General features: G+C 41.2%; 1 protein-coding gene across 3 annotated transcripts in view; it reads left to right on the top strand.

Annotated features, from left to right (window-relative positions):
* usp54b (ubiquitin specific peptidase 54b) overlaps positions 1-18513 on the top strand; it is a 47802-nt gene extending 29289 nt beyond the window's left edge. For 2 of the 3 annotated variants that reach the window (XM_077550216.1, XM_077550217.1), the window contains 12 exons: positions 135-284; positions 571-763; positions 1377-1559; positions 2792-3011; positions 3075-3452; positions 3534-3661; positions 5248-5400; positions 10008-10161; positions 13684-14402; positions 14496-14623; positions 14718-14855; positions 16366-18513. In XM_077550216.1, coding sequence (XP_077406342.1) covers positions 135-284; positions 571-763; positions 1377-1559; positions 2792-3011; positions 3075-3452; positions 3534-3661; positions 5248-5400; positions 10008-10161; positions 13684-14402; positions 14496-14623; positions 14718-14855; positions 16366-16452 — 2631 coding nt within the window. In that variant the 3' untranslated portion in view covers positions 16453-18513. Of the gene's footprint in view, positions 1-134; positions 285-570; positions 764-1376; positions 1560-2791; positions 3012-3074; positions 3453-3533; positions 3662-5247; positions 5401-10007; positions 10162-13683; positions 14403-14495; positions 14624-14717; positions 14856-14968; positions 15115-16365 lie in introns of all 3 variants that reach the window. The other variant, XR_013289146.1, reaches the window with a different exon arrangement.
* The last annotated feature ends 534 nt before the right edge of the window (positions 18514-19047 follow it).

The raw sequence follows: 19047 nt of genomic DNA on the forward strand, positions 1-19047 counted from the left end.
GAGCAAAAAAAAAAAGAAAGAAAAACTGCTGCTGGCATTCACGTGAACTCATCTGTCTCACGCTGCACACCTCTCTCCCTCTCTTTCCCCGCATCCCTCTCCCTCTACCTCCCTCCCTCCCTCCCTCGCTGTAGTTGTTCTACCGTGTGACAGAGGAGCGGGCTCGCCAGGCAGAGCTCTACTTGGTGGGCATGGTGTGCTACTACGGCAAGCACTACTCCACCTTCTTCTTCCAGACCAAGATACGCAAATGGATGTACTTCGACGATGCCCACGTCAAAGAGGTGACTACAGCCGTGCTCGTGTGCCCGTACGTGTGTCGGTCTCCACATATGATTGTGCGTTAAGGTCATTTAGATGTGAGTGGTGCGTAAGAATGTGCCAATAAGCGTAAGTGAACGTACTGTATATGTCCTTGCTCACATGATAGCAACACTGCAGATGTGTCTGACCTTCTGCTTCAGGCGATAAATTCAACATGGTCTCTCTTAACGTGGATTCATTTACTTGCCTTACATACGTGTGACTAAAGGTGAGGGGTGGGGGGGGTGGGTTCCTATGTGTCTCCAGATCGGCCCTAAGTGGAAGGACGTGGTTTCCCGCTGTATCAAAGGCCATTATCAGCCCCTGCTGCTGCTCTACGCCGACCCCCGTGGGACGCCGGTGATACTGCAGGAGAGCGCCAGCCCCTGCGCCGGCACCGACCCGCCGCTGGAGCTCCAGCACTGCAGCAGCAAGGCCGGCTACGACAGCGAAGACTCGGGTACGCGCGCCGAAACACGTCGGATCAAAGTACAGGGGGGAGGGACCGCTGCAAAAAAAAAAACTCAAATTGCGAAATCACTCCCTCTAAAAAATGTTTCATTTAAAGTGCAACTGTACCACAAACTGTGATCCCAAACCACTATGATGTCACAGTTTAGCTGTAGCAACCCGCGACCATGAAGGGGATACGCGGTGTTGAAAATGGATGGATGGAAGTCATAAAACCACAGATTTGCTTCTATTGGTGGTTGTAATCTTATTTATGATTTACAGAAAATTGTTCAGTCCTAGATTTTTCTGATGCAAAATATAAATTATATCTCATCTTAAATCAACTGGGACAAGCTCCAGCTCGCTGAATGGATGGATGGTTATTAGGAAAATGAACAGTTTGTCATATTGTATCACCTCATACCTCATCTTCGAATAGTCTGTCAGTTTAAAAAAATAATAATAAAATGCAGCGCTTGAGCTCCAACATTTGCCCACCCTTGGATTACACACGTGCGTCGATCATCCGGAGGTCGACCTTCAACCTCTTAATCCCCCCCGACATCATTTCTCCTAAACATATGGGAGCCGGGGATTAACCGCCAAAGGTCTCTCTTTAGGTCGGGAGCCGTCCATTTCCAGCGACACCCGCACGGACTCGTCCACGGACAGCTCCAGCCACCGCGCCTACCGCAGCCGGCCGCTGCACCAGTCCACGGGCAGCCACCTGTCCAGCGACTCCCAGACCACCGTGGTCTGCAACTACGATCTTGGAACGCCGTCGCACGCTGCCGACGCAGGAGGTAACGGTTTCATTCCTGGCTGAGCTTTAGCCGTACAATGGCGCGTCGCTGGCTAGCATGGGACCCTGGTTTGAAAACAGAAAGTGAAACTATAACCCTAGTTTGAAACCAAGTCGAGGCCCTTATTTAAAACTCTAACTCTTGGCTTGAAACCCTCATTTCAAACTTTCATCCTTGTTAAATTCAAACTCCAACCCAAGATAAAAAAACAAAAACACATCCTCAATTCGAAACCCTAACCCAAACTTGAAACGCTTATTTCAAGCCCTAAACCTTGTTTGAAACCCTAATTTCGAATCCTAACCTTTTTTTTAAACCAAGTCTTGAAATAATGTTTTCAAATATTAACCCTTAATTAAAATCTAAATCCTTGTTTGAAACCCAACCTCTAGTTTGAAGCCTTAATTTCAAACAAAACATCCTGATTTGAAACCATAACTCTGGCGATTTGAAACCCTAACCATGGTTTAAAACGAGAGATGTTCGATACCAATTTTTTTTTCCAGACCGATACCGATGCTCGACTTGAGTAGTCACTGATACTGATACCACCAGTACATAAAATTCCAAATGACAGATAATTTTAAAGATAAACATATATATTCCAATATAGTGTTTTTTCTTAAAAAAAATTATTTTAAAAAGCATCTGAAATTAATGGCAATTTTCTATTCCTCTAATTTCTAGTTTGTGATTGTAAAACGGCCACAAGAGGTATCGGCCACCGTCATGAGCACCGATAAGGCTGGTATCGACACCGATACGATAACTGGTATCGGTACTCGCGCATCCCTATTTAAAACCTCAACTTGAAAAACCTCATCTTCATACACGACTATGACACCCTAAAACCCTGGCTTGAAAACCATACATTCGAACCTACACCCTGGTTTAACTGTAACCCTAACACTGGCTTTAAACCCCCGACTGAGACTTGAAAGCCTGTTTTGAAAAGTAATTGCTTGTTTGAAACCCTAAAGAAAGCTTCCATCCCTAATAACACGACGAGTCTTGAAACCATCATTTGAACCCATCTGGAAACTATGACTTGTTTCAAACCTTAACCCTGGCTTGAACCCCTCAAAGGCCTCAATGTTACCAATCTTTCCAAGAATGTATCACTAGAAAATGTACTTATATTTTTACCAGCTTATATAATTACCATCTATGAACAATCACACAACTAGATTTAAGCTCCTCCCCCTTATGAGATAACTCCTCCTCCCCCCCAGAGTCAGCAGTGGAGGGCCCTCCCCGGCCTCCCTCTCCCCCCCTGCAGGAGTACAAGGAGACGGCCGTCTTCCTGCTCTTGTCCCGCCGGCCGCTCACCTCCTCCTCGTCCTCCTCTCGGCCCCTGTCCTCCTCCTCCTCTTCGGGGGTGGGAGGCTGCGAGAGCGGGGTCGGGGGGCCTCACTGGGAGGATGAGAGCACCAGCAGCGAGAGCAAGTCCAGGTACTTGGATCAAAGTACTCGCTATCCTAATCATGGCCGCTAATTGGTCTATATGTGGTTCAGTTCCTCTGGCGGCTGCTACCGACCCACCTGGAGGCCCCGCAGAGAAGCCCTGAACATCGACAGCATCTTCTCAGGCCACAACCAGCGGATCAGCTCTCAGGGTTACCACACTCTGCCGGGACCCTCTCACCCGCCGCCACCCCAGCCGCCATCACCCTGCGTGCGGCCCACCACGCCCACACCGCGGAGCTCGCAACCTCCGGAGGTTGCGGAGCCGGAGGCGAGATTCGGGCCGGTTGGGCAGCCCAGATCTCTGGGACGGACGATGGGCCCCCCTGCCCCTCCACCTCTGAGGGGGGTGGAGCACCAGCCTCGCCTGATACAGAGGATGGAGAGCGGCTATGAAAGCAGCGAGAGGAACAGCAGCAGCCCTGATAGGTAGGAAAACACGTCTCGTCATATCGCCGGCTAAACAACTCAATTGACACTTTTTTTTTTTTTTTTTTTTTTATCCCTCAGGGAGGTGGGGCAACAGAAACGGGCGCTGATGTCCGGACCCTCATGGCGCTCAGTGCCCAAGTCAAAGAGTAGCGGTGCCATCTTGCAAGAGCTGCCTTTGCCTGGCTGGTGTAGCGCCACCAACTCTGGTAATGCTCGTACTAGTCTCATATTTGGTTCAATTCATTTAAAGTGGAACTTTTCAAACCTAGTCAGGACTGCTTACGTCCAGCCCAAAGATTTGGCCTAGAACAGGTGTCTGCGACCTGCGGCTCTGGGGTCACATGTACCTCTTTAGTCCCTCTCCTGTGGCTCCCCACCCCAAAATTTTTTTGAAGAAATTTATATTTTTTATGGATTTGTTTTTAGTTTAGATAAATATTCTTGAAATTAATTTATGATTTATATTTTAAAAATTTATAATTAAAAAAATATATATATTTTTTTCAGTTGTCAGAAAAAGAGACGAAAGGTAGAAAAAAAAGTTTTTTAAATTACTTAAAAAGGTCCAAAAAGGAAGAGGAAAAACGTAAAATTGCCATAAAATGTCCATGAAATTGCCAAAATGTCAAGAGAAATTAATAATAATAAAAACGTCAGAAAATTTTCAAAAAGTAACCATAAAATGCCCAAAAACAAACGAAGAAAGGTAGAAAATGACCATAAATGTCTTGGGAATCACCAAAAACGTCAGAAAATTGACTTTAACAAAAGAATAAATCCCTAAAATCACCATGAAATATCCATGAAATTGCCAAAATGTCAGAGAAATTAATTTCTTTTTTTTTAAAAAAAAAAAGCAGAAAAGAAAACGTTCACAGAGTAACCCTAAAATGTCCAAAAACAAAAGAATAAATCCCAAAAATCACCATGAAATATCCATGAAATTGCCAAAATGTCAGAGAAATAATTAAAAAAAAAAAAAAAAAAAAAAGCAGAAAAGAAAACGTTCACAGAGTAACCCTAAAATGTCCAAAAACAAAAGAATAAATCCCAAAAATCACCATGAAATATCCATGAAATTGCCAAAATGTCAGAGAAATTAGTAATTAAAAAAAAAAGGCAGAAAAGAAAACGTTCGCAAAGTAACCCTAAAACAAAAGAATAAATCCCTAAAATCACCATGAAATATCCATGAAATTGCCAAAATGTCAGAGAAATAAATATTTTTTTTTTAAAAAAAGCAGAAAAGAAAACGTTCACAGAGTAACCCTAAAATGTCCAAAAAACAAAAGAATAAATCCCAAAAATCACCATGAAATATCCATGAAATTGCCAAAATGTCAGAGAAATTAATAATTTAAAAAAAAAGGCAGAAAAGAAAACGTTCACAAAGTAACCCTAAAACAAAAGAATAAATCCCCAAAATTACCATAAAATGTCCACAAAATTGCCAAAAATGTCAGAAAAAAATGTCAAAAAATAGCCATAAAATGTCAGGCGTAAAAATGACCATATGTCAAAAAAAATGCCCAAAATGTCAGAAGACTGACAGAAAGGCACAACTGTATAAAAACATATGAACATTTCAATCGCAAAGAGGCAAAACTTATCAAGCCTTATAGCTCATGTCTAAGTGGAATCTCATGATTGATTACCAAGTCTAAGTGAAGTTGAGTCATTCACAAGTTTTATCCAAGCAAGTCCAAAGACATAAAATCACCTCTGCTACCATAACCGACAATTCTCCCAAAGATTCCCATCAAATGTCCTGGCACTGATTTGTGGGTCTCAGGGCGCAGCGAGCTGGACGAGCTCCAGGAGGAGGTGGCCAGGAGAGCCCGCCAGCAGGAGCAGCAGAAGCGCAAGGAGGCGGAGCAGGAGGCGGCCATGGGCTTCAACCCGAAACCCAGCAAATTCATGGACCTGGATCAGCTCCAGCACCAGGGTACGAACAACGTCACTCGAATCGATGATGAGTTTTGGCTTGTGTGATGTCACACACTACCAAAGCGTGTCGTTTGGCTGCGAGGTCACTCGCATATGTAAATGTCTCTGTCTGACCTCCTCTCTTGTCCTCATTCCCATCTGCTCGTCTGTCTCTACATTTGGTAACCCCCTCCACCGCTCATCTTTTTGTTACCGTGACACACACACACACACACACACACATCTGCTAACCTCCATGTCACATTTTTGGTGGCGTGAGCGCGACGTGCGGATTTTGGAGGCAAATTGGAAGAATATCTACGGAGCCTTAAAAAAGTTTTTGGAAAAACTAAAGGCCTTAAATCCCTTTTTTTTTTTAAATGACATAATCCTTAAATCCATTGTTCAAATGTTTCACAGGGGATATATTATGAAAAATATACCTTTTAATAATGATAAACAAATAGTTGCGGCTCGGGAGCTCCTGTCCACTAAACAGTGAGGCAAATTAATACAGTATGACCACGCCCATACCAAATTTCTTCACCTGACAGCTGGGATGGGTGAATTACCAGAGCACAGTCCTCTAAAGTCAAGAGGTAAGCAGAGCTGCAGTGTCAGCCCAGATTAGCATTAGCATTAGTTTTTGATAACAATGATATTGCAATGTTGGCTAAGGTGTTGACGTTGTGTTTGGCGATGTTGACTGCTACACCTCGACACTAATTAGTAGGGGTGTGCCCCCCAAAAAAATCGATTCTCATAAGAATCGCGATTCTCATTTAGTATGATTCAGAATCAATTTTAAATGTCCCCAAATCGATTTTATTTTAAATATTTTACACCGTCTTGCCTTTGTCTGTGTGTGCCTTTATTTGGAGCACTGTTCATGTTGTACCCAATTTGGCCACTTAGGGGCAGTGTGGTTCCACGTGGTCTAATACACTGTTAAGTTGTAGCCACGTTAGAGAGTAGAAGGAAAAAGTCACGATCAAGTTATTCCAATAAAAGTAGTTTTTTTGCAGTGTGGTGCTGTTCTTTTGAGTGATAAAAGTGCCGCGAGTAGCGCGCTAATTAGCATTAGCGAGCCAGACTGAAATAGATTACAATTCCTTGCACATCTATAGATTGAAGCAAAAATCATTGTCAATCATATCATTTTGAATAAAAAAATCATTCTTAATCGAAAATCGATTCTGAATCGAACCGCAGACCCCAAAAATCGGAATCGAATGGTGAGACATTCAAAGATTCCCACCCCTACTAATTAGCATCCACCAGTAATAATGCAATGTTATGGCTAATTGCTGCTAAGTGAGCTAATAGCGTTAGCTTCTTATAAACTGCAGTAACTCCTTGAAGTTGTTGACAGGGAAGAGATGTTTGTGTTTGGCAAGGTTTCCGTGCGCCAGAAAAATGTTTTCATATTCTTGGTGGCTTGTTTGTATTCCATACTCGTGGCTCTGTCTCTGCTAGTAGTAGCAAGTAGCAGGCTGCAGCGAACATTGTCGCGCTAGCAAAGCGGAAGAGGAGATGGCCAAATGCCAGTAGGGACGAGCCAGCGAAATGCAGCCTATTGGCTGTCAATCTAATCAAAGCTGGGCTCGCCATTGGCCCAGCAGTATGTGGGGCAAAATGGCGGCTGGCTCACTGCAGGAGGCAGGTCCGCCTCATGGCAAAAAAATATACTGTAAAAATATGTCTATAATTTATGATACGAGGGGTATTTTGACAAAAGTGTACCATAAACATGTCATTAAGACACCCGGTAACTGTTTTAAAATGTTTCCTTTAAAAGCTTTAAACACACTGAACACTGTCGAATTTGCAATTTAAAAAATTGCAATAATCGCATTATTAGTGCGAAAGACACATGAAACATGTTAGACGCAATCATTCCTTGAGTACTCCCTCTAAAATGCTGAATGCCTGAATAATAAATGGTAGGCAGCACTCTCGCATTGCATTTGCAGGACTTCATTAAAAAGGATGCGAGGCGGCATGAATTAATTAGCAAAATAATCGGGGAAAAACTTGGCGTGACTAGATTCAAAGTGGCGAGGAAATATATGTTCTCCATCCTGGTATGCACATTTGATACACTTCATGAATTTGGTGGTGGTTTGTGTGTGTGTGTGTGAATGGAAATGAGAAGTGATCGTACTCTACAACCCTCTGACGACACCTTCGGGTTTTGCACTGTTCCCGCTATAAGGAAAGTGGCAAAGAATTTAGCATTTACAAAATGTAGTCCTCTCAGGGACATAAAGACATGTTTGTGTATGACGGTGGTCTTGCTGTAGAGACATTATGTGATCCTCACAGAGACAAAACATTTATGATTTAGATAGTAAAAAAATTATATATATATATATATATATATATATATACATATATATATATATATATATTCAAAAATTCTCAGTCCAATTTTTTACATTGTAAAAAGATAGATGAAAGGTAGATGAAAAGGTTTTAAAAAATTAGCTAAAGATGTCGAAACAGCGACCATAAAATGTCCAAAAAGAGGAAAAGCAGAAAATTACTTTAACATGTCCATGAAATTGCCCAAAATGTTGGAGAATTGAATTAAAAAGGCAGAAAAGAAAATGTTCATAAAATATCTCAAAACAAAAGAAGAAATCCCGAAAATTACCATAAAATGCCCACAAAATTGCCCCCAAAAAAGTCAGAAATTTGATTTGAGAAAAGACGGGAAAGGTGCTCAAAAAGTAACCATAAAAATGTCCGAAAACAAAAGATAAAATCCCTCAAATTACCATAAAATGTCCACAAAATTGCCAAGAGTCAGAAAATTGATCGCAAAAAAGACATAAAAAAATTACAAAAAGTAGCCATTAAAATGTCCAAAATAGGAAATTACCTTATGTCCATAACTATGTCAGAAATGTGACCAAAACACAGAAAAGTCTAAAAATGTATGAAAAACATGAAAAATGACACAAACACAAAAAGGTCCAAAAAAAAAACGTCACGTTGGATGCTGTTGTCATCGTTTTCATTTTGTGTTGTGGTGCAGCTCTTGGGCCGATATTACATTAGACTAACTCAAGCACACACCGTTTCCTTCATCACAAAGTGTTGCAGATTCGCACACATTTTTGGTGATTTATGTGGCCTAAAAAGGCTCTTTTGACAGAAAGGGTTACTGACCCCTGACCTACAGCAAAAACGTTGCAAAATATGGTCCTCGTAGGGACATCACTTAGACAGAAAGACACGTATTGGTGTTTGTTGTGCGTGTTTTGTATGTGCCTTCTCTGAACTGCAGGTGTGAAGGTCCCCCCCCCCTCCCCCCGGCTCAGCACTAAGTAAATCTGTATGCGGGATTATTAGATTTGTGTCCTGTCTGTCCACACATACAAACCGCTGCGAGTACAAGCAACCTTGATGAAGTGTGAGGACAACAAGCGAGGGGACAGATGGCTTCACTAACGCCGCGCTTGCATATGAATGTTTGCGACATCCGTATCGATGCGTTCAAGGACCCTCGAGATAGTCCGGGGGAAAATGCAAGAACAGTCTCTTGACGTTGACGTTTTGACTTATTAACTCATTCACTGCCATTGACGGCTATAGACGTCATAAATTCATTTGAACTATTTCTATTAGTTTAACATTTTTTTCCCACTTGTTAACAAAAGTATGACAACCTAGAACTTTTTTTTTGTACATTTAGAAGAGATATAAAATTTGTGATTAATCGTGAGTTAACTAGTGAAGTCATGCGATTAATTACAATTAAAAAAAATTAATTACCTGACACCCCAAATTTTTAACTCTTTGACTGCCAAAAACGTTAAATAACCTTTAGTAAAATCCTATGGAGGAGTGCCAAAGACGTTAAAAGACGTTTGTTTCAAAACAGAGGTGAAACTAACCATTTTCTATTGTTGATTACTGAAAAACAGAATAAGGTAGAAACAAACTTTTTTTTTCTGATGAAAGATGAGAGTCCATCTTTCATTTGGTAGTATGTGTGTTTCCATAGTCCAAACACATAATTTTCTATGGACCTTGAAAGATCAGTCAAAATGCTTAAAATCGGCTGGCACCCACGGCATCCCTTTTCTGAAAACGTCTGGCAGTCAAAGAGTTAATAATCAATTTTTTTTAAATAAAATAAAAATAATTGTAATTTTTTTTTTCAAATTTTTAATAATCTTTTTTTTTTAAATAAGGGGCGTCAGGCGATTACCATTTTTAATCGTAATTAATCGCATGACTTCACTAGTTAACTCACGATTAATCGCAAATTTGATATCTGATTCTAGGTTTTCATACTCTTGTTAACAAAAGTAGGAAAAAGTGTTAAACTAATAGAAATAGTTCAAATGAATTTTTGACGTCTATAGCCGTCAATGGCAGTGAACGATGCGTAACCGCTCGCCGGCCGCTTGATTAGGTACACCTGTACAGTCAGTTTAGCGTTGAGATTCCAGTTGCAAAATATGCATGCCGACCCCCCTTCTTCATATAACATAACCACTCTATCTGCTTCTCTCTCCTCTTTGGTCATCATCTTCTCCTCTTTTTTCCTCATCACTCTTTCCTCTTTCCTCCACCTCCTCCTCCTCCTCCCCCCCGACTCTGTCGCGGGTTCAGCTGTGCTCAGGCCCCTGCATGAGGCCAGCGCTCCGAGCGGCTCGGCCGTAGCCGCGTGCATGAGGAGCGCTGGCGGCCCGCTCAGAGGCGGGCAGGAACAGGAAGCGCATCCACGGGAGTCAGGAAGTGCCCCCCGCCCACAGGGGCCTCGCAGGTACACACGCCGCCACTGTGACCCGCAAAGACCCACCTGCCTCCCACCACAACCCTGCTGGACTCCTCGTCTGTGTATGTGTGTGTCCTTTGTTGTCGCGCACATCCTGCTGTGTGTGCCTTGCTTGGCTGGGCTCGGAAAGAAGCTTTTTTTTTCCTTTTTGTAGCGCTCTGTCCTGTCGTGCCGTGGCGGTTGCACCTGTTTTGTGTCGTCTTGTGTGTTTTGGTCGCTGTGCTTGAGGGCTACGGCGTGTCAGTCTGCACAGACCCTGAAGGCATCAAATTCAGACGTGGGATCGCTGGAACTGCAGCTCTTTTAACCTTTAGCGCCTAGAAAAGGCTTTAGAATATAATTTAATGACTCAGTTTTCACTTAAAAAAAAAAAGACTTGTACATACTTGATATTTGTTAAGACAGTGACATGAACCCGCACATTTGAAAACTTTTTAAAATGAAAAAAAAAAAACTAAACTTTTTTTTCCATTAAAAAAATTACCTACAAAATGGCAACAAATGTTTACAGAACTAAATTAAAATTTAAACTCTGAGGTTATAATGTGGTTAATTTTTGAAGGTGTAGAAATGTTTTCAATTTAAAAAATAAAATACATAACTCATTTTTTATTATGATAATTATGATTCTTGTGTTTTGCTTCTTTTTTTTTTTTGAGATTCTCAGTACAGTGGATATAAAAAGTTTGGACCATAAAAAATTAATGTCAGTGAAATTTACATGGACCTCTTGGGCCATTATTTCACAGGGCTTTATTGTTTTATTATTAATTTATATTTTGAGGCAACCCTGCTAAATACCAAAAGGTGTGAGGAATTATGAACGGTTCAAAATGACAGTCAGTGCACAGCACCTTCAGGATTCTGCTAGAAAAAAAAGAAAAAAGGAAAAAAAAAGTCAGGAAAAGCCTACTAGAACATCCGAGGTTTATGTGATCAAAGGTACTTTAAATAGTGGCAGGTGTGTGCTGATTCCCACAGCTCAGTTATAGGAGGGTGTGCACACTTTTGTAACCGCATTATTTTATTTCATTATTTTTGCTTCTCTCAAAAGGATTAGAAAAAAATCAATTGAGTTGTAGAGGTTATAGGTCACATTAATAGTAGAAAAGGGCTTTTTTTTTTAATACCATAAAATCCTGTCATTTGAACAAGGGTGTGCAGACTTTTTATATCCACTGCATTTAACAGACAGTGACATGTAACCTACACACTCATTAAAAAATGGATATTTTTACCTAAAATATATTTATTTCATGTAACTGTTTTTGTAGTAAAGTAGTAAAGTAAAAATAAATAAATATTGTAATATTAAACACATTTTGAAAATATTAAAAAAACAGCAAAAATGTTAACCCCCCCCAAAATAAAAAAATAAATAAAAAAATAACACTAATTTTAATGTAAGAATTTCAAAAATGTAATATATATATGAAAATTAATTTGAAAAAAAAAATCATTTAAATTAGGGTACCTTTATTTAAGTAGTTTTGTATTTTTGTAATCTATACATTTCAATCCTTTGCTGATTGTCAGGAAGAGCTCACCTGGCTCAAAAGTGTCGGCTTAAGTGTTTTGCGAAATTGTTTCCTCACAATTTAAAAACGACTCATTTACTGTTCAAGCCAAACTGTTCGCGGAGAGGAAGAGGGGGGGAAACACTTAGTGCTTCTCTGCCTTAAAAAAAAAAATAAAAATTAAATTTTACATCCCACCTCTTTTCTATTGATCAACACAAGCGTCTGATTTATAGCCGCTGCTGCAAAGCCTGATGGGTAATTACTAAGGCTGAAAAGAGTTGACGCGGGGAGGAGGGGAGCTGGCACGTGCGCACACACACACACCCATGTAAAAAAGCAAAAAAATGATGCACGAGCTGTTCACATACACACACAAACACACACACAGATAAGACGCGCAAATAGGATCCACTAATGTCGCACATACATCATTTGCTTGCATGTAAATCAATAAAGTGATACGGCGGCCTGCTGAGAGAGAATTACTTTCCGCCGCGTTGACGTACGATTCCGGGGCGCTGCTCTAAGATGGCTGTTTGGAAAGTCTGATTAAAGCGCATGATATGCTGGCATCAAGGAGTGTGAATGTGTGTGTGTGTGTGTGTGTGTGTGTGTGTGTGTGTGTTATGCTCGTGCCTGGCTGTGAAATCCCATACAGCAAAGGTTCTCAAACTGGGGTTCCTAGATCCCTGGGGGGGTCAGTCAGCTGGCAAGCTTGGGGTCCGGAAAATGATTTGCAATAAATTTAGACCGTAACGTTACGAGAATAAAGTTGTAGGTTTGTAAATGAATTGTTAAAATATGACTTTTGTCCCGTGTTAGAGTAAACATTGGCGACAATAGCATAATATTCCGACTTTCAGAAAATGTTATCTTTTCATCCTTCCCAAATACCCTTTTTTCCCTCAGAATTGTATTATTATTTTTTTTAGTTTATTTTCATCTTTCAAACATAAAAAAAAAAAAGTTATGTTAAAATTCTCTTGAAAATAGGCTAAGTTAGTGTTAGCCTGATAGCATCGTTGCCAAATTTTTATCGTTCTCAGGAAACAAAACAGTTTTTTAAAAAAATTTTTTTACATTATGGTAAATGGTACTTCATGCTTAACTGATGTTAGGAACATGACAGGGTCATTGAAAAATTGTCACCGCTATAGGGGTCCTCAGACCCAAATAGCATGTGAACCCCTGCCATACATATTAAAAATGTTTTTCTTGAAAAAAGAATTTGCATAACATTTTTAATGTTTTCTCCTATTTTATATTAAGAGTCAACTTTTCAAAAAGCTTATGAGCTCTTCCACATACAAGCCAATGCTTGAGTTATTTATTTTTTTATAGTTTTTATATAGTGTGAACTTATCTCAACTCACTTCACAACATTCAGCAGTTTGGCAGATAGTGAACAATTCTTTCAAAATCTTCAAGTTGTTTATTTTCACTCCCAGTTGAAGTTTACTGTCAAACTAAACAAAAAAAAACTGATAAAAGGGAAAGAGAAAATAAAAAAGTCCTCACAGGCATATCTATTCTTTATCCGCTGCAATAAATAATACAATGACCATGGCCATGTACTGTATATCTTCATGTCTGTATTATACTGCCCCCTGGTGGCAAAGACGCACACACCAGAAGGAGCTACACAATGGATCAAATAAGCACAAACCGTTAAATTCTTACAGTCTATTAAATTATGTTATCATTGGATGCGTTTATGAAGTACAACACTAAAGAGTGCTATTTTCTTATTAAAACCATCCGGTGTAACATGCACGGTAGTTATGTTTAATTTGCGTTTGGATTACTAGGTGGGAGCTTGGAAAAATGAATCCTGGACTTAAAAGTTTGAGAAACCCTGTCATACTTCACCAGGCCTTTCGTGTGTGTGTGAGTTTGTTTACCCGACTGTCTGCTTGTTATGACCTTCCCACAAAGCACTTGACGTCAAAACAACTTTTTTTTTTTTTGGTGCGTATCCCCTTCACTCCAGTGAACAGCCTGGCCCGGTCCAAGTACTGCTGACGCCCAATCAGGAGGAGGAAGAGGACCAGGTGGCCAATCAGGACGCAGCTCCCAGGCAGAACCCGCCCCCTCCGCCTCCACCATATCGCCAGCCGCTGGCTCTTCCCCGTCCGGCGCTCACCCTCAGCATCGCCCACCCGTGCGCCCCCTCCAGTGACATGGGCGGAGGGGTGAGGCTGTGCGAGTTGCTCCAGGCCGGGGGGGTGAGCGTCAGACCCTTGGGGAGGCACTTGGCCATTTCCTTGCCGTCGCTCCCGCTGCGCTTTTGGGAGGCGCCCGTCACGCTCCCCCCTCCTCCTCCTCCTCCTCCTCCTCCGCCGCCGCCGCCGCCTCCCGTCACCAAACCGATCACGCCTCTCTGGCAGCCCCCCCAGCCCAGTTCCGCCTCAGCCCCTCAGCCTTGGCCGCCCTCTGACGGAGCCACCCGCCATTGGTCCTCCTGGAGTCTAGATCGCCCCGACGCCATGGTGACGCCCTACGACACCCCACCGGACCGCTACGCTACCATCCCGTCGCAAGCGCCCAGGCCTGGTCGGCACCCCGCTCGGGGGAACTACGGCTCCCAGCATGCCTCGGGGCAACACGGAGATGAGCGTGAGGAGCCGGAGCTAACTGCGCTAACTACGCTAACAGAGCTAACAGAGCTTGACACCCTTTACCAGGCCAGTCTGCAGGCTGGGAGGACAGGTGACATGTTTTTACCTTGCGCAATAGTGGTAATAGTCGACATGGTGGCCCCCTATGACTAACACTCCTAATATGGTCGTCGTTCCTGTGCAGGTTTCAGCCCGTCAGAGAGGCTCATCTCCAGGGTGGGAGGGCAGGCTCGCTCCAGAACCCCCAACGCAGACATGGAGAGGCGCGTGTTTGGGCCAGACGGCGCCAGCACCCCCACCTACCTCAACAAGGTGACCCCTCCCCAATACCCTCGCCCCCATTTTGCCATCTTAGCCGCCTTTTCGATCTACGTGACTGACATGCCCTGGTCAATTCTCCCTGCAGCCAATGATGTTGCAGGGTCTGCGTTTGGGGGCGGGGGCAGGCGACAAAGGGGACAACCCGAGAAGAATGGGACGCAGCCTGAGCGGCACGGTGGTGGTGACCCCGCGCCACGCCCGCCTGACCGCCACCCGCAGCTTTGTGAGTACCGCGCTCCGTCGCCCCCTTGTGGCTCGGCATGACGACACTCTGCTTCCCTCTTCTTCTCTTTTCGTCGTGTCGTGTCTTCTTCTTCTCTCTGTCTCGTCTCCAAGGCCAAGCAGGCTGATGTCAGTGCCTCCTCCTCCCATTGCTTGCTTCCTCTGTCCTGAGTCCCTGTCGCTTTTCCACCGCCATCACCTCCTCCATCCTCTTCATCACCAACACCTTGTCATCACCACCTCCCTCCTCTGCCTCACAGGTAAACATCACACTGCTTTGTTCCTCTCTCTATTACCGAAAAATGTATATTCTTCATAATTTGCGATATAAAGGATCAAGTGAGTAGGATTATGACTTAAAGATACTTTATTCTGTAGAAAATGTTACCTTTTTCAAAATAAAACAAATGTCAAAAATACGGATACATCTTATATATAAAAATATTAAAAATATAAAAATATAAAAATTGTCCTTAAAAATATTCACTAGTTAATTCTCAAAAGAATCAGACAAAAAAAACTAAATAAATAATAATATTAATAAATAGAAATTATGCAGCTTTTTCCTCAAAGAGATACACATTTATTCTGGCAAAATTCCTAAATTTCTGAAAATATATAAATGTATTCTTTTCTTTTATGACTTTTTTAAAAAACAAAAAAATCTGCCATGTTTTTTAACTATACTATGTTTTTAAAACCTTTATTTATCAAGATGATCTAATTTCACTCTCAAAATATTTCTGACTACTAATATTTATTACTAACTTCTCACCTATTACCAAGGTAACTTTTTCCCTTGTAAGATTTTGTATTGTTTCAAATATTACTATTTAAGATTGACATTTTTTCATAAATACACAAACCTCCTGAAATTATAAAATGTTTTTGTGCAAATATATCATTTTTTTCCTCAAAATTTTATTATTTTATTCTAATGTCAAAGTACAACATTATGACTTTTTTTAAATCCCCAAATAAAATAATTACCCCCCTCAATTTCTTTCTCAAATGTTTAGGAGAGAAAAATATAAGAGAAATAAAATACCTTTTTCTCAGAAGTATAGAACTTTACTCTTTCTTTGATTTAAAATTTCAAATATACATAATTTTAAATTTGTAAGATTATTTATCTTAAATATCATACTGAATGGGAAAAAAAAATAGGGATGGGTGAATATTATAACAGTATTGGGTCGATACCGGCCTTATTTGAAGGTATCGGGTAACCATGGAGGTTGCCAATACCCACTACCGATACTTAAGGAAAAAAAAATCTGACATCGATTAAGTCTTCCTTGACAGTAGTTGACGTTATACTACAGCAGTTTGCCAAATCGGTGAATCATTATCTGCGTCATACAATTGAATGTATTGTATTTCTCCTAAGATTATGATTTTTAAAAATTAACAATATAATTTTTTTTTAACTTTCGGCCCTAACATTAAACAATGTCATAGCGCCCATATTTGGGCATATTTCACCGTGGCGCTCCCCTTTGTCTTTTCAGGAGTTGTCGGGCAGTGCTGGGAGTTTCTGGCTGTGTCTGACGGGGGTCAAACTGTCCTCGGACCAGGGTCCCGCTCGGCCTCACTGATCTCTAACAGCGTCCCGGACCAGCTCGCCTCGACGGGCGTGGATCGGCGCTCACACGCAAACGCACGCACACACCTGCAGCGCAACGTAGACCCCCCCCCCCCCTGCTTTGCCCCCCCTTCACCCCAATATTCTGTCTATGCAGTCACTCTTGACCCCGAAAACCTCAAACTTCTCCTGTTGTTGCTCCCCTTACGACACGCGGGGCAGGCGCGGGGACGCTCCGAGTAGCCACGCCTCTTCCTCTTTCTCCACGGGCATTTCCTGTAGGACGCACACACGTAGCAGCGGAACTATTCCTCTGATAGACAGCCATATTTTCTCTTTTTGTTTTTTGCCCGAGGCCGTGTACAGAAAATGTATGAACTCTGTATGTCAACAAATAAGACCTTATGGAATGTTAATGAATATTCAACATGGAAGTGGGGGTGCACTTCACAAGTGTCGAAGCAGGACGTTTTTTTGCCCCCCCGCCCCCGCCTCCACTTTCCAACTTCCCCCTCAGATCACCTACCTGAATGACAGCTCTCCCGTTTCTACCGGGAGATTAAGCAAGAAAAGCGCCGCCTCTTTAAAAAAAATCTTTTAATCCTGGCACCATTTTTATTTTTATTTTATTTTTTTATTTAGACTATTTTCTTCCAAATATTTGAATTAGGGTTACGTACGATTACGTCAGTCTAATTTGTTAGTGTTAGGCTGTGGATTAAGGTTGCCTACATACAGTCTAGGGTTCTCAGTGGATATAAAAAGTCTACACACCCTTGTTCAAATGTCATTTTTGTGATAGAATTAATGTAATAACATTAATGTATAACCTGCACAACTCAACTGAAGGAAAAAATATATTTAACTCCTCTGAATAACCCTAAATAAAGTTTTACTGTTCTAGTAGGCTTTTTTTTTTTTTTTTTTTTTTTTAAGAGCAGCTGAACTTTATTTGGGGTTAATCAGCAGCAACATTTTACGGAAGTGTATTGCATTCACTTGAAAAAAATATTTTGGGGGGGTGCTTCTTTTTTTGTGTGAAATTTTCTGTTTTTTAAAATATTTTTTTCTGCCATAAAAAAATATTCAGAAAAACTCTTTTTCTGTAGAGTTTTTTTTTATGAAAGAAAAAAAAAGTTGTAAAAAAAAAAGGGGGGGGGGGAATCTTCAGAAAAACTGAAAATTAAATAATAAAAAATACACACAAAAAAACAAAGCTCCCCATAAAAATGTGTCAGAAAAACTGGAGTTTTATTGAAATTTTTTCCATATCATTTAACACAAGTTGGTATGTGTGTCAAAGCTGGCCTTTGAACAGGGGTGTGTAGACTTGTTCTTTCCCCTGTATAGCTCGCCAGTCTCGTCGTCTGGGTGAACCTTAACCCAGAGGAGACCGGGCGAGAGCAAGAATGTAGCACGAGCTTAACGGAACGATGCTTTGACTCTAGTGCACTTTTGCGAGGTGGATGTGGCAGTAGAAGAAGTGCACTTTTTTTCTCGGAAGGGATGCTTGACTGAAAAGGGACGCTTGTTCCACTTTAAAATGGTCCTCAGGTCAAAAAAATCCGCGATACACTTTATTATACTGACTAGGCCGAGACATACACGTTGCTTTATACGCTGTATTAAGAGGTCTATTTTCAGCCGGTGATGTGCTGAGAGATGTCAACCAGATGTACAGTCACGCTCCCCCTTTACTAGCTACATTTATATGCTTTATGCTGTACATGAAAGTGGAAATAGTTGTAACTAAACCAAAGGTTGGCATTATTTCCCAGAGATGTTTTCATTTCTCCTCTTTATTTATTTTTTATTTTTTTTGAGGTTGCAGGAGAATGTAGCCCAATTGTAGCGCTTGAGTCCGCTATGCAAGTCGAGCCTCCCCGGAGGACCACCACACAACAAACAACCGCCCACCCACCACCACCACCACCACGAGGAGATTTCATATTTATAATGCTGCTGGTGAACTTTGTTGTTCTGCATCTATTTACGCTATAGTTTCAACCAATGGAATGCAAAAACAAAACAAAAAAAAGAGAGAAAAGAGAGAAAGCGAGAGAATGAATGTAAATTTAAGGATGAGAGTGCACGAGGAGGTAGAAGAAGCTGATGTTTGTTTGTGTTAGACTAAGGGGGGTAGTAGTGTGGGCAAAGGGGGTAAAAGCGAACCTGTATTTTTGCAATAAAGTTATTACCAATGCACTCCCACAGGGGGCATAACCACCGTATACAAAGTCTCCATTGCTGTGTCCAATGAAATGCACGCAACTACACGTTATTAACAATAATGTCCAAATTGTGAATTATTTTGTTTTTAAATTACTTCAGATAAAACACACACAAAAAATGGAAGAAATGTGGTGAATACAATTTAGAAAAAAATTATAGAAATAATTGGATTAAAAATGTTTTTAGGATAATTAAAAAACAACATGCTGGGTAAAATAAAATAAAAAATCTGGTGAGTATATTTATTTTTCAGTTATTCTCCTGACATAAAAGGTAAAAAAATGGAACTAAATTTTTTGTGTTTTGGATTAAAAACTTTTAGAGAACTATAAAGGACAATTTTGCAGGAAAAGAGTTCCCAACATTTGGAAAACAG

This window comes from Vanacampus margaritifer, chromosome 18, assembly GCF_051991255.1.
Source record: "Vanacampus margaritifer isolate UIUO_Vmar chromosome 18, RoL_Vmar_1.0, whole genome shotgun sequence".
Lineage (NCBI taxonomy): Eukaryota > Metazoa > Chordata > Actinopteri > Syngnathiformes > Syngnathidae > Vanacampus > Vanacampus margaritifer.